Consider the following 15,620-nt stretch of genomic DNA (forward strand, 5'->3'; position numbering starts at 1 on the left):
GTTTAGTTCTTCACAGCTGAAGCTCTGGACGATGGCACTGTTGAGTGAACCTTCAATTTGGAGGGCAAAAATGTCTCAACATCAATCTATCACCTTCTCACGAGTCATTCTCTCTCTTCGGCTTCTCCTCGCTCTTGTTTTTTCTTAGTGAGGCCAGAACCCTTAGCAAACACGGCATGTTTAACATACCTGCATCGGGGTGCTGCAGTTGAAAGGACTCTCTGTCAACTCTCACCCTTAACGGAGGCTGCTCTTCAGCTCTTTACCTTTTAGAAGTATCTGCTTCGTTTGATGCCTTTAGCTGATCCTCTCTGTGTCTGTAATTACAGCAATTATTATTCTTCCTTGTGACTTTGTGAGTCAAATCACTATTGTGACTGCATAATGGGACGTTATGTGCCTCGCTCGGATAATTGCTAACAAGAAAACAAGCAGGTCACTGTCGTCTTGGATGAAAATATCCATTTCATGGTTTAATACCGGACACGCTTTATCCAAATGCTTGCTGTTATCTAATATGTGGGAGCATCCCAAGGCCACATTGTCAGAAGAAAGTGTCTCGTAACACCACACAGCTGCCATTGAATAATGTGTAACAAACTGCTGTGGTGTGCTGGTTTGAGTATGATATGGCTTGAAATGCAATATGCATAATATTGTATTAGTTTATTCACACAATATGTGGCTACACCTAAATGTCTGCTGCATTACGACATCGGTGGTCATAATATATGGAATCTTGTTTCCGCCACTGAATAAAAAATAAAAAAGTTAATTGCGACTTTTTATCTCGCAATTCTGACATTTTTTTCTCACAATTGCGAGTTTACATCTCACAATTCTGACTTTTTTATGAGTTATAAAGTCAGAATTGCGAGATATAAACTTACAATTGCGAGTTATAAAGTAGCAATTGTGAGTTATAAAGTCACAATTGTGAGTTAAAAAGTCGCAATTGCGTGTTATAAAGTCAGAATTGCGAGATATAAACTCACAATTCTTTATAACTCGCAAAGAAGTCAGAAAAGTCAGAATTTTGAGATATAAACACAATTTGCGAGTTATAAAGTCAGAATTGCGAGTTATAATGTTAGGATTCGCTAATTCGCAAGTCTGACTTTATTTCTCACAATTGTGAGTTTATATCTTGCAATTCTGAGAAATGAAGTCAGAATTGCGAGATGTAAACTCGCAGTTGTGAGGAAAAAAAAGTCAGAATTGTAAGATAAAAGTCGCAATTATCTTTTTTATTTTTTATTCAGTGGCGGAAACAAGCTACCATAATATTAGATTCAGAAAAGCCATGAGAGAAATAACAATGTCCAAATAATAAATGAATCATTAAAAAAAAACAGGTCTTTTCATTGAATTGCAAAAACTTTTGTAATGATTCATTTAGAAATTCGACTGATCCAATTCATGTTCAACTGGTCCAATGTCTAATTCATGTACAAATCATTCTTTTGAATCTGATCTTTTCAGTGAATCACTTGATTCAGTTTACAAAAACAGTGTGAATGATTTAGAAATTAGTCTGATCCAACTCAGTTACTCAGTGATTCCTTTAGAAGTAGATGGCTTTAGAAGACTTGTATAACAACACAGCACACAAATCATATGGACTTTTTTGTAATATTTTTTTTAAATATTTTTATGGTGTTTTGTGTCTTTTTGAAGACTTTCATTGTGGTTGTATGAAAAAGAAAGTCATACAGGTTTGGATTGAAGTATGATGAGTAAGTAAACTACCCCTTTAAAGGGGAAGTGACTAATTTCTGTTCAACTAATTGTAACAAAAAGCTGTTTCCAGCTTATTTCCTGAAAACTGTCATTTCATTGTCCAGCCAAACAGGTAGTTCTACTCCAAACTCATGCAGTTGGTTGAGCCAGAAGTTGACATGTCGGGCTGCTTAAACAAATAGAGCAATATTGAAATAGCCAGTGTTTACACTTTTTTAGGAAAATCAAACTACAGTATAAATGACTTCCTTAAACTAGGATAGGAGAAAGTATTTTAACTCTGAAAACACATCAGTGAAGTTATTACTGTTTACCAATGTTCCCAATTCAGTCTTTTTGTGTGCTTTATATTAAAACACTGACCACATATTGGCCACGCATTTATAAAAATATCAAAATGTTGCATTTTGTGCGAATGAGCTCTGAATGTAGCCTTTGATTTGATGGGGGAATTTGAATCTAATAACACTGACTGGGCACTTGAACAAGAAACAGAAAAATCTCGTCTTTCTTCTCTCTGCACACTGTGATTATATTGGACATACAGTATTTGACTGGTTTTCTGTTTACAAAGGAATGCTCAGTTTTGTTGTGACCAGTGGGTTGGAGTGAAAAAAATGAATAACACACTTGTTTGTCTGGACGGCTGTCCTTGCTGTGTGCCATGATTTTCTTCAAAAGCTTTTGCCAACTTTCCCTCTTTCCCTTCCTGAGGAGCTCCGGCCATATCTCGACTGTGATTCAGCCGTGCAGGTCAACGACAGTCATCTGAGACTCACCATGTCAGCAGCAAGAGGACGTACAGATCGGCCACAGGTATGATGAGACGTCTAGAAGCCATTGGTATTTCTTTGGGGTCTGCGACATGACATTCCTTATTTTCTTTCTTCTGCTCTCTGTCCTTCTCCGTCCTCACGTCGGGGTGCAGAATGTTCTGTGTATTTAGAAGAAGGTGATCATGTAGTTCTCTCTCTTCTGAAGCTGAGCATCACTCAAAGAATGCATCAAATATCAATTAGTGATGGACTGCAAAGACAGACTCAACATTTAATGTACCTGAAGATCAACAAAACATGCACTTACCAAACTATTACTGGGGTCAGGAGGATTGTCACAAACCTGTGACAACCAAGGCTTCCCAGGGAGAGAATTACAACACTCGGAAAGCTGGAAACTGTATATATGTCCAGTAAAAAAATAAGTCTGTTAAAGTGCAATTCTGGCATCATGATATTTTTAGATGGCTCATAATCTCAGATGACAGAAATAGGCAATTCTGATTTTTTTTTAGGTTTAAAAAAAGTTCTAGACCACCATAACTTTAATTTAGGAATAAAATCTTTTTCTTTCTTAAAGGGAAAGTTCACCTAAAAATGAAAAATTTGTCATCATTTATTCACAATCATGTCGTTCCCAACCCTGTATGACTTTCTTTCTTCTGTGGAAGACAAAAGAAGATATTTTGGGGGGAAAAAAAAGTCTTAAATGTCTTTTTTTTTTTTGGTCCATACAATTATTGTCATTAGTTTCGAATTCTTCAAAATACGCTACCATTCAAAAGTTTGCAGTCAGTAAGTTTTTTTTTATGTTTTTGAAAGAGCACTCTTATCCTCACCAAGGCTGCATTTATTCAAAAATACAGTAAAAACTGATATTGTGAAATATTTTTACAATTTCAAATAACCGCTTTCTATGTTAATATATTTTGAAATGTAATTTATTCCTGTGATGGCAAAGCTGAATTTTCAGCATCATTACTCCAGTCTTCAGTGTCACATGATCCTTCAGAAATTATTCTAATATGCTGATTTTTGCTGCTCAAGAAACATTTCTTACTATTATTAGTGTTGAAAACTGTAGTGCTGCTTAATATTTTTGTGATACAATGTTTTTCAGGATTCTTTGAGAAGTAACAAGTTCAAAAGAACAGTGTCTATTTAAAATAAAAATCTTTTGTAACATGTCTTTACTGTTACTTTTGATCAGTTTAATGCATCCTTGCTGAATAAAAGTATTAATTTCTTAAAAAACGGTATATTTTGCATTCTGTAGAAAAAAAAAAAAACATTTTATAGTGAACTTTCCCTTTAAGGTTTTATTCAATGACCTTTTCAGACATGCTATTATTAGTGGCATATATTAAATTCCACTTCCTAGGGACAAATTCCTGCAGGATTTGTCTGTCATAGGACTATCCTTGCCTCACATCCATCTGCCAAAAATGTACCAGTAAATGTCCAAATGTCATATCTGCTGTCTTGTTAATTTTATAACAACATTATATTATTATATTTAGTAACACTTGCCCATGGCCAGAGCAGCAAAGAGACAATTTAGTTATGAAACTAAGGTCTCAGTCCGGTCACTTACAGCAGCACGACACACCATGTGTCCAAGAAGCGCGGGATTGGCGGCGTCTCCAAACTAATCCAGTGTCCTGACAGTGAGCTTGGGATCCCATTTCCTCTGGATTACACAGTGCTCGCAGGCAGGGCAGTTAGAGTACTATATGATATTACAGAGCATGATGAAATCTGTGAAAATGATTGCCAGATAATGCGCTGATTATAATAACGACTATGGGGGTTCATCGGATGTAAAATCCATGTCATTTGAACTTGGATAAGTGCATTACAGATATTACTCTAGGGATCTTTTGACGTTTAGGCCTAACTTTAAATAATTTGTTCATGTCTAAGCTGTTTTTATTTGGCAGTGCAATTTACATCTAATTCTCTCCAGTCTTTTCTTGTATTCTCTGCTGAAACATTTGGAGTGTTTTTGTGAAGTACAGCATGATGACTGGCATTTCTGGGAATTGGCTACTACTCTTTGACCTGATGGCACATTGGCGCCACTTCGACCAGGCTCTATAGTGGGCAGTAGCACCTGATCTGGCATCTCTCACACTAGTGAGACACATTTGAAAGCAACACAGCCACGTGTTGAATGCATTTCCTTCAACTTCATGTCATTTTCCCCTGCCTTTTCACTTTCTTCGTGACTGGGAGTTGACTGCGTGTTGAATTCATATTGAATTTCCGTGGAAATCCAAGCAACGCATAGATCTGTCTGGCCTGCAGGCCTGGATCATGTCCCATGATGCACTGCTGCTGTTGCAGTACCAATAATAGCTAATACTCTAATGCACCGTGGAATTCTGGGAGAAATAAGTGTTTCCAGATGTGGGATGAAAAACAGATTTTTACAATTATGCTGTCATCTATGAAGGGGTCCTGTAAAGCAGTCAAATGACGAGATACAGTGCATTTTGTAGCACCATATTTTTTTTTATTATAATAAAACAAACTTGCAATTTGTAAGTTTATTACATAGTTTGAAACTTCAAATAAAGGCAGATAGAGTGATGCAGTCATGAGGTTTACATTAAAGGCCAAACATGTGTTATGTAAGTGCATTATTGGTAATTAGGTTTGTTTGCTATAATAATAACACTGTTTAATGTTTAACTCTCCTCCTCTGTTGGATGTTTGGTCACTACGGTGACAGTTGGACACAGATGTTTATGTAGTTTCTGTGTAGATGAACACAGAATGCCCACTAACTTGATGAAGACATCTTCTTAAAGTCACAATCAGAAATAGTAGGAGAAATTACTGATTTTATTCACTTCACTAAAGTGCTACGAGGCTATTCTTTATCGCCTATCATTTTGAATAATAATTTACTGTATATTATGACAAGCAAAGTCTATTAAAGTAAGAAATATTTTTTGAATTATCTAACTCCTAGTCATAAATGGACAGGAAAAGCCGCCCCTGCAAGTGTTAAGTCATTTCTGTCTGGACATTGTCAAACTCATGTTTATACTAGAACACTTCAGGGTTCACTGTTTGCCATTGAGATGAATTGGAAAAAGTGTCCCGATTAACCTGAATTCACCCCTATTCATAGGCCATGTTCACACACCAACAGAATACGATTGCCAGTCCTGTATTTGAGTCCTTAATCCTGTTATGTTCAAATACAGTTCGCTTATTTATGGGAGTGACAACCGCATTCTAAAACCAAACTCACACCCATATATTTTCATGACTCACAACCGCATTCTTGAAAAACCTGCGCTGTGTGGACAGAACGTATATGAGCTGTGTGTCCTCTGAACTTTTTAGATCCAGTCACTGTTCTCCACCGGAGCTGTTCCCGTCAGTTTTGTGTTCTATATGCGCAAGCGACGCAACTCAAATGCGCAACTCTGCTCTCCACAGATATAAAGGTTGCTGTTGGTTAATGTAAGTTGCTGTGCAAACAGGACATTTCGAGACTCTCACCTGTAAGTAAATGCGGTTGTCAATCCCAAAAACTGACAGTGTGAACGTAGCCATAGAAATTCTGTGAGCATTTATCTAGCTTAAAGTCGGCATGAAACAGAAGTTGCGATAGTCTCTTCTTCCCTATATTGTGATCTATATCCAAGTGAAACGGCTTCTTGAAGAAGAAAAAATGTAGGGCGGGACTTGATTTTGTCCATCGGGAATTGATTGGATGCTTGTGGTTTGCTGTTGGTTGATCTCATGTGAGTGACAGGTTGCCCCGCCCTCCAGCAGTAAACACATCATCAGAGAAGAGAAGTTGCTGTAAGAGAGAAAGTTATTTTGATTAAAGATGATTAGGGAACATGAATTAAAAAAAACAAATTGTATAATCGTAGGTATGAACTAATCAGTTTAGACTATAGGCAAATTACATTTTATTTTCAAATATGCACACATACAATCTTATTCGCATGTCTAATATGTTAAAAACACAAAACGTTTCTTGTCTCGTCACATTCAGTAATACATGAATAATGTAGGCTACATGATACCATGTTTACAGTTCAACATGGCAAAACTTCATAAAGTTCAGTAATTTGCATGACTGGATATTACTGTGGGTTGTTTAACACTTCTATCATAAAACAGTTGTCAAATATCGAGGGGACTTGTTACACCCCTGTCGTACTCTGATACTGACCATCTAGTGTCAGATAATGAAGCTAAGTGTTTTCTCAGACCTTTCACTGCTCATTCTTTGTTGTTCATGCGTTTTCTCAAGAGCGTCCGTCTTTTAAACGAGCCAATAACTCTCCATACCACTGGAATCCAACCAGACCCTCGCTGACTGACGTGTTTAACCGAGTCAGAAGTTTTCGCATTTTTCTCCTCTAAAACACGCAGTTCTGGGAATTAATAGTGTATGTCACTGCGGTGATGCATATGCAGTATATACATGGGCACAGTGGACCAACAGGTCATGATGTGCCATGGATTCAAGGCTGATGGGGTCCTCAAGGGTCAAAGCTATCAGAATGAGATATGTGAAGTGCATATTCCCTCACCTGTGGGAAGGGGGAATGGGGCCCCTTTCACAGGGGCCTCTTAGTGAGAGATCTCACAGAGGACATTTTGCACCAGCCCGTGAACACATCCGTGACCACCCCGAAGACACGATAAGCTCTTTGATAGAATGGTTAAAAAGTAACAACTGAAAGAAAATTGAAACTGGCACAGTTTTGCTGTTGCAGTGTTTCTAGAGCTTTAGAGAATGTTTGTTTAAAGATATCGACTGACACTACAACCATATGAATGAATAACGCTCAACCTGAGGTTGCGATAGTGTCACGTCTGTGATGAAACACCTTGATCTTCTTGATTTAGTGTTCCAGTGACAACATGATTATTGCTTTGTGGGTTTGACATGATACACAATCCAGTGGAAGTTTGCGTTATATGCACTCTTAACCAGTGAAGCATTGGATTTATCAAAGCAATTGGTTTTTAAGTAAAATATTGCACAGAAATAAGCCTTTAAATTTATATATATAAATGTGTATATATATATTAAAAAGAAGATAAAAAGTATGTGGACACTTTATGAGTGTCAAACGTTAGGGAAACATATAGTTAATGCGATGAACTACACCTCGTGTGAACTTTTCAAATGCCACTTGCAGTGAAATTCAGACATTTGTGAGTGTAGCTTAAGTGTCCAGATAGTTTTGAGGCCACTGTAGATCTCAAGACATAAACAGTCACACTTTGGTCCGGTTGTTTTCATACGACAGACATGTGTAGCTCTTGTCTTTCAGGCTTCACTGGTGTAGGACACACACATGGCACTGCTGGGTGAGTGTTTGAACATGGCTTGTCACTGACAGCATGATTGATCGTTCATGGGTCAGCTGTCAGTTTAAGTTACTTTATCCAGTCACATCTGTCTGCTTTTCTTCCTTGACAGCGCTTCTCAGAAAGAAGGAGGGAAGGAAATACAGCGTTCTTTAGTGGGCCAAAACAGTGGGTGCTCCGCAATGAAAGGCAGGAAAGCCCTGGAGGAAAGTCTCATGCTGAGATGTCACATGTGAAAGCAAAACATGTGGGGTTTTCTGGGGTCATGCCTTCTGCTTCCAAATTAGATTCTTTGGGAATCATATGTGCCCCCCTGACATTAAGGCTTTTTTCCATAGAGTAGGCAGAAGCATCATGTTGCCTTCTGTGATAGTCAAGTCAAGTCACCTTCATAGTGCTTTATACAATGCTTCACAGTATTAAACAGGAAAATAACAATCAAAATGCAGAATCAATAGTATTGATTACAATAGAAGACAACAGTGTCATTATTCAGTCAGTTCAGATACCTTGTTTTGGCTAAATTCTAAGGAAATATTGCATGTAGGCTGCGTTCAAAAACCAACCGCAACTTTCAGACACCATCTTTATTTTCTAGCTCAACTGTCACAAAGGTATCTTAAAATTTCACAATGCTGTTACAGATGTAATATAACATGGATATATTTTCATTCGGTTAGATACTGATTATTAAACACTCGAATGATCTAACGATCACTCAAATCGATCTAACCCTTTCTACTAATGCTGTGTTCCAGACGAGGTTGGATGTGGGAATATCCCAAATTAAATGTCCCACTTCAGACCTCAGTGTGTTTCAATCAGTAACACGTCACGTCCACATGTTGACGATGTGACACAAGGAGAGCATGTCGTGTTTTTGGGTCAATTATGGCAAAAACATAATAAAAATAACATAATCGCTTTGAAAACAGCTAACAGAAAGCAAAAAAGTATCATTACATAAATTGAATGTCTAATGTTAAAGTTTGTTTTTACGTTTATGCTCATTAGAAGCAGGACTTGCCGACATCTTGGCAGTGATATCAAATGACGCTGAGTTTGATCGATGTACCTCGAGATCAGAAATCGAATGTCCCACTTTGAGTGGCGTTCCAGATGTTATATCTAAGAAGGAGGTAGGAAAAATCCAAATCCCCATCTGTCTAGAATGCAGCATTAACCGTCGGTCTCACACATCAGCCATGTTTGTAGTTTTTTAACACTTTTTTATTTATGTTTGTAGTTCTAATCGATGTGCAATGGGTTGTTGGCAATATTAGCCGTTAGAGTGTGCACAGATCTGCATTTCGGATTCTAACCGGAAAAAGTAGATTTCGAATACTATTTAAGATAGTCTTGTCAAAAGTACCAACCGCGATACCAAGTCTGTACTGAAATTTTAAAAATGTGACGCTTTGAGCACTGTTGAGCGGATTTGAAAACACCTCTGATTGGCAATTGTGTTCAAGCACTCAACAGATATGTCTGTGATTGGCTACAATGATAAACTTTTCAAAAACCTGTTGTAAATAGACATCAATGATGCTCTTCACCGAGTGCTTACACAGATTAGGAGCGTTTGAAAGCAGGTGTCTATCAGTGGCGTCTATCAAATTCAAACACTTATACTTGATATCGAAGTCGGTACTTTTGACAACACTAAATTAGGACGGATAGTGTGCGATTTTGGGATGCAGCAATGTACTTAAATATGGACCACCAAGGATTTGTGTTGCATATTGTCATTTGCTTATTTAAGTTCTGCGCATAGCAATTGTTTCTCTCATGCTTTTCATGTGAGAAGCCTGTTCACGTTTAGACAGTTCATTAGATTTTGGAACAGAGCAGTTTAACTAAACTAAACTAAACACTTCCAATAAAATATACATTTTCAATTAACAATAATATTAAGAAAATACTTCCACATTTTTATATTCATGACATATACAAAGCATATGTGTGAGATTATATAACTATTTCCTGTTATACAACCTTTCCCTCAGGAACCCTCTTCTTCACAGACTCTCAGCCGATGTGTTTTCACTATGCTAGGCCATGCATTAACCTTTAGCCACAAAGAGTAACTCATACTACGAGAGGCTTGTCTATTAAACATGGTGTTGGGCTGTTCCACACTAATATAATATGGGTGTGGATTTAATACCTAGCCATTGGTTTGTCCCATACGACACTGACAGCGATCCAGGAGCCTGTTCGTCTAAAGAGTCCAGCAGCTTTAATGGCGTACTGATTGAAACCAGGTTTATGTTTGAGTATAAGGCACAATGAGTCGTTTGTGGGTTTTTGAAACAGTGAGAAAGGTGTCAAATATTTTCACTGAGGATGTGTTGTGGTCAACAGGCAGTGCTTAGATAATGTTTAGACCCTAGACCACAAAGCAATGCAATGAATGTTCCAGACGAATACACAAACAATGATATTCAGATACTTATATAATAAGAGCGGCCAAGTTGAAGCTGTTCAGTATAGCATAGTCAGTGTACTGTACATGTGACGGTTTGGCATCTGTCCATCCTGTTGTCAGTAGCAGTGATGTCAGTAGAGACCCTTGATGTATTCTGAGATTATTTATGTAGTCTGTTTGATTCATACAGAGACCTTCCTGTCCCTGGGAACACACAAGGCTCTTTGATTGATGTGCACACGCAAATGCACAAAAACATTTCCATTTTTCTTCATATCTTTTGAACTGTTTGTTTGCCACTCAGTTCTTCTGTTTTTGACTTTCACAAAGGAATCGCTGCATTGTTATATTTTCATAAACAGAATGTACTTTCCACGGCGGCTAAGAATCACACTCTTTGAACAGTGCATTCGCAAATCTTTCATTTTCACGCTACCACAATATATTAATAAAATTATGTACAGTATGGTGAGATTTGTGTGTGTGTGTGTACAGTATATATATATTTATAATTTATATATAATTTATATTTTATTATATATATTTTATATTCTATATTTTTTAGTTTTATATATATTTCAAATTAATTTTTGTCTTTTTCTTTTTTTTACACATTTGTAATTTTTAGAGAACTAAAATTTTATATATATATATATATATATATATACACACACACACACACACACACACAATTATCTATTTAAAATTAATATGGCAAAAATTACAATATTTGTAAAAAAAAAAATACAATACATATTAATATTGTGTGTGCATTTTTATTTTTTCATTTATTTCACATATTTTTAAATCTTAAAATTGAAATCATTTTTAGAGAAATGTCTCATTAAACCAGATTAAACCAGATAATTTTTATATTTTATTTTATATTCTATATATTTTATTTTTTATATATTTTTCTTTCTATATTTTTTTATATATTTCAATTTTATTTTTGTCTTTTTAAAAACATTTTTAATTTTTAGAGAACTAAATTTATATATATATATATATTTATATATATTTTATTTTATATTCTGTATATTTTATTTTATATATATTTATTTTAAATATTTTTGTCTTTCTATATTTTTTATATATTTCAATTTTATCTTTGTCTTTTTAAAAACATTTTTAATTTTTAGAGAACTAAAATTATATATATATGCACGCACACACACACACACACATACAATTATCTATTTCAAATTAATATGGCAAAAAATAACATTTAATAAACAATTTAAAACATTTAAGCAAATAAACATCTGAAACTAAAATGACATTTTAGTGAATCAATCAACTATGAAAGGCCAACATCTGAGCAATAAAATTTAATCTGCTTGGTTTCATAGTTCTCTTCTCTCTCTCTCTGAACTGTTTTATTGAGCTTCTTGTTCCCCTGCAGGACAAAGCTGGTACTGCATGAGACCATGAACACCCCAGTAGAATCTTAGACACTACACGGCCTTCAGAGCTGGATGAGTCATCACAGCCCCATAAATCTGAAGTCAGTCTGCCCGAGAGATTGTTCTCAGCACAGACACATGCAGATAATAAAGCCTAATGTGTTTTTCAGGCACTCCAGCAGTCATTTGACAAACTGGACGTTCCACTGTAATATGACACCAGTGCTTTGAGTCAGGGGCCATAACTCCCATGATGCTTCTTCACACACACACACACACACACACACACACACACACACACACACACACACACACACACACACACAGAATGTTTCAGAGGGTTGTTGAAAGGCCTGTCTCCCTCTAGCTGTTTGTTAACTCATTGACCAGCAGAGCAGGAATTTGCACTCACATTTCTAGCTGTTTCAACTGTATTCAGTATGAAAGGCATTCCAGCCCATGTGACTACAGCAGCCATGACTAAAGCAGTCAGCCGTTTCGGTGCTTTCCAGAGCTGCTGCTACAAAATCCAGGCCATTTTGCCTTTTGATGCCCTGCCATACCAACACCATCCCAACCACACCCCTCCATAGACACACAGAGACACACATATTCACACATACGCTAACTTTAGAGTGTGTTAACTTAAAGAGACAATTAAAGAGCGCTGGTATAATGATATAGTAACGTGTATAAATCTGAGTCACATCGAGGTCAGTCTGACAGGGCAAATGCCTGCAGTATAATCATCTATCATTTTAAATGTGCTATAAATTCTTTTTAAAATATCTGGTGCCCTCCTTTATGATTACAGGCCAGTGATGGTAATGAGAGAATCGTAGAAATTGTTAACAAGTGGGGAAAATGGGTTGGGCTCACTGCAAATGTGCAGGTTTATCTTATAGCTTGTTGCTAGGATGGAAATACAAATATATGCTATTGGATACGGTTGAAACCAACCATATACGATTTGGCATGGTAATAGAGGAATACAGGTTTATCAGAAAAATGTAAATAAAATTAAATTAAATAATAAATAAATATAAATCAAAAATACAATTAAAAAGTTATAGTAAATTATATTAAATTTACCAATGTACAGTGTGTATATATATATATATATATATATATATACAAATAAAATAAACAAAATGATATTAAATTAAACTACTAAACTACTTACGTTCCATGCCACAGCCTACCCTAAGTTTAAAAAAAAAAAAATATATATATATATATATATATATAAAAATAAAAATTATACATTTAATCAATATTGAAATGTAATTAATAAATGTCATGTTACATTTTAAATTAAAATTTTACATTTTTACAATTTTACATTAAATAAACAAAAAATTAATTAAACCTAATATCTCTTTCACTTTTTAAGCTAATATCCAAGCTAATATGTGTTTTCTAAACACAAATCCAAACTTTACACTCCGTTATGCAAAGTCAATCCAAAAAATGATAATAATATAAATAAAAATAAAATAAATTGGATCATAGGATAATAGGATAAATATATTATATTTAATTATTTAGATAAAATATATTTAATCATATATTTAATTAAGCGAAATGGCATTTTACATTTAAAATTTTACATTTTATGTTTAATTTTACATTACACTTTTTTTTTTTTTTAAAGGGGACCCATTTTCACAAGATGTAATATAAGTCTTTGGTGTCTCCAGAATGTGTCTGTGAAGTTTCAGCTCAAAATACCCCACAGATCATTTATTAAAACTTGCCCCTATTTGGGTGTGAGCAAAAACACGCCGTTTTTGTGTGTGTCCCTTCAAATGCAAATGAGCTGCTGCTCCCGGCCGCTTTCCAGAAGAGGGCGGAGCTTTAACAGCTTGTGCTTCGGTTGCTCAACAACAACAAAACTGGAGAATTTCACGCATACAAAATGAGGATTGTCAGTAATGGTGTTCAGTCTTACATTGTTCAAACCGGAGTCGGACACTGACAGAGAGACTCAGGAAGAAGTTAGAAGTTAAAGTTAAAAAAGTGAAATCATAATCAAGAACATAATCAAGATCATAATCAAATAAAATATAACTCCTTAACATCTTTTTATTTTTTTTCACTCTCTATGCCACGACACAGCCAAACTTAGTGAAACACTTGTGTCACATCATAACACAGATTTGGTCTGGTCGAGTCCAGCTTGTCTGAGGTCATGTTTGCATAGGGAGGGACAACACAGAGAGCTCAGGGGAGATGTAGAATAAGTGAGGGAGGAATGGAGAGAGAGAGAGAGAGAGAAACAGGGTGATAAGATGGTGCTGGAAAACAGAACTGGCAAACACAGACCTCCGCCCTGAGTTCGGGAACCTGCTCCACACATCCTCTGCTCCTCCATTTACATTTTAATCTCCCCTTTTCTCTCTTTATTATTGTTCCCAGAGCCCAGAGCCGAGTGCTGCAGATAAACTGTTTATCAAAGGACAGAAGAGGACAGCGTGTGTGTGTGCGGCTATTGTGCATTCTGCATGTCATTTCTAAAGCAATTTTTCGAGACTGTGTGTGTGTGTGTGTGTATGTGTGTGTCATTGCTGGACTCGTCCTGGGTTAACGCTGAACATCATGACCCATTTTATAGAAGTGACACCCCAGTTGTTCAGCTCCCAAGCAGAACACGCTCACACACATTTGTAAATGAGGACAGACTTGTATTGTTTTTTTTTATAAACAATATGCTTTTATATAAAGCTACTATAATTATTATGACAGAAAATAGCTGTAAAAAGTTATTTTTTAGTGTTAAATGAAAAATTGTGTAAATTAAAATAAAAGTTTATGTGTGAGTTGCTTTTCCAAGTTTTCCAATTGAGGACGTCCCTGAATGTCCCCAAAGGGATGTTTGGTCAGATTTAGCTCACTTTTGGGGACAATTTTGTCTCCTAGCTATAGTTTAGTACACACAAACATTTCCAAACCGCTTACATCATGTAGTTGCTTCAATGACAAGCCACCAGGGCAACGTATCTGATCATTTACTCGTCCTTGTGTCACTACAGGAAATATAAAGGATGTTTGGTGGGTTCATGGGAAAGAGAAAGTAGGAATTTTATCCCGAGGCTTAAAGTGTCAAGTAAACATTTCCTGTTCTATAAGTCCTTTATGTCACAGTGGTATGACAAGCGGACCAGGGTCAGGGATGATATTAGCATGAATACTTTAAGAGCAGCATCTCCCTTGGGCTCCATTATGACTTTGCACAGTCTTGTACTCTGCCAAACAGCGTATGTGTGTGTGTTTTATGCTACCCAGAAGATTTTATTGCTCAGAGGTTGCTTTTCCATCTCAGGGAGGTCTCATTTATGTCTTTGTCTCAGAAGTATCTCCTAAAAGCAAATTAAAATAGACACAATTGAAACAATTGTTGATATATTGTAGTATGAGTATTAAAAGGGCAGTAAGTGATTACTGAGAAACATTGTTGATATTTGAAATCAACCCAAACAAACACACCCCTCCCTTCATTGCTCCTCCCCCACAATGGCATTTTGAGCACTGTTGAGCAGATTCTTAAATACCTCTGATTGGCCATTGAGTTCACATGCTCAACAGATAAGTCTGTGATTGGTTACAATGATCAATGCTTCAAAAACATGTTGTAAATAGACATCTTTGACGCTCTTCACTGAGCGCTTACACAGATACACACGGGAGCGTTTCAAAGCGGGCGTCCATCAACGGATCCGTCTATCAGCAGATATATTAGGGATACGCTGATGGACGGCTGCTTTCAAACGTTCCCGTGTGTATCTGTGTAAGCGCTTAAAATACAAGGGGGAAATGCTGGTATCCTCACATTTTAAAATGTTAGTACCGACTTTTGACAACTCTACCTGTTACTATAGCTAACATTACAACAACAGCATATATTGGTTCTGTGAAACA

At 36.2% G+C, this 15,620-nt stretch overlaps 1 protein-coding gene across 6 annotated transcripts in view; it reads left to right on the forward strand.

Moving 5' to 3' along the window:
- ninj2 (ninjurin 2) overlaps positions 1-15,620 on the forward strand; it is a 28,326-nt gene that overhangs the window by 4,548 nt on the left and 8,158 nt on the right. For 2 of the 6 annotated variants that reach the window (XM_051892447.1, XM_051892446.1), the window contains one exon: positions 2,455-2,556. The exons of 1 other annotated variant lie outside the window; for it this stretch is intronic. In XM_051892447.1, coding sequence (XP_051748407.1) covers positions 2,521-2,556 — 36 coding nt within the window. In that variant the 5' untranslated portion in view covers positions 2,455-2,520. Of the gene's footprint in view, positions 1-2,266; positions 2,557-15,620 lie in introns of those variants that run through there. 3 more of the 6 variants (XM_051892450.1, XM_051892449.1, XM_051892445.1) reach the window with 3 other exon arrangements.

Source organism: Ctenopharyngodon idella, chromosome 4, assembly GCF_019924925.1.
Source record: "Ctenopharyngodon idella isolate HZGC_01 chromosome 4, HZGC01, whole genome shotgun sequence".
In the NCBI taxonomy this organism is placed as follows: domain Eukaryota; kingdom Metazoa; phylum Chordata; class Actinopteri; order Cypriniformes; family Xenocyprididae; genus Ctenopharyngodon; species Ctenopharyngodon idella.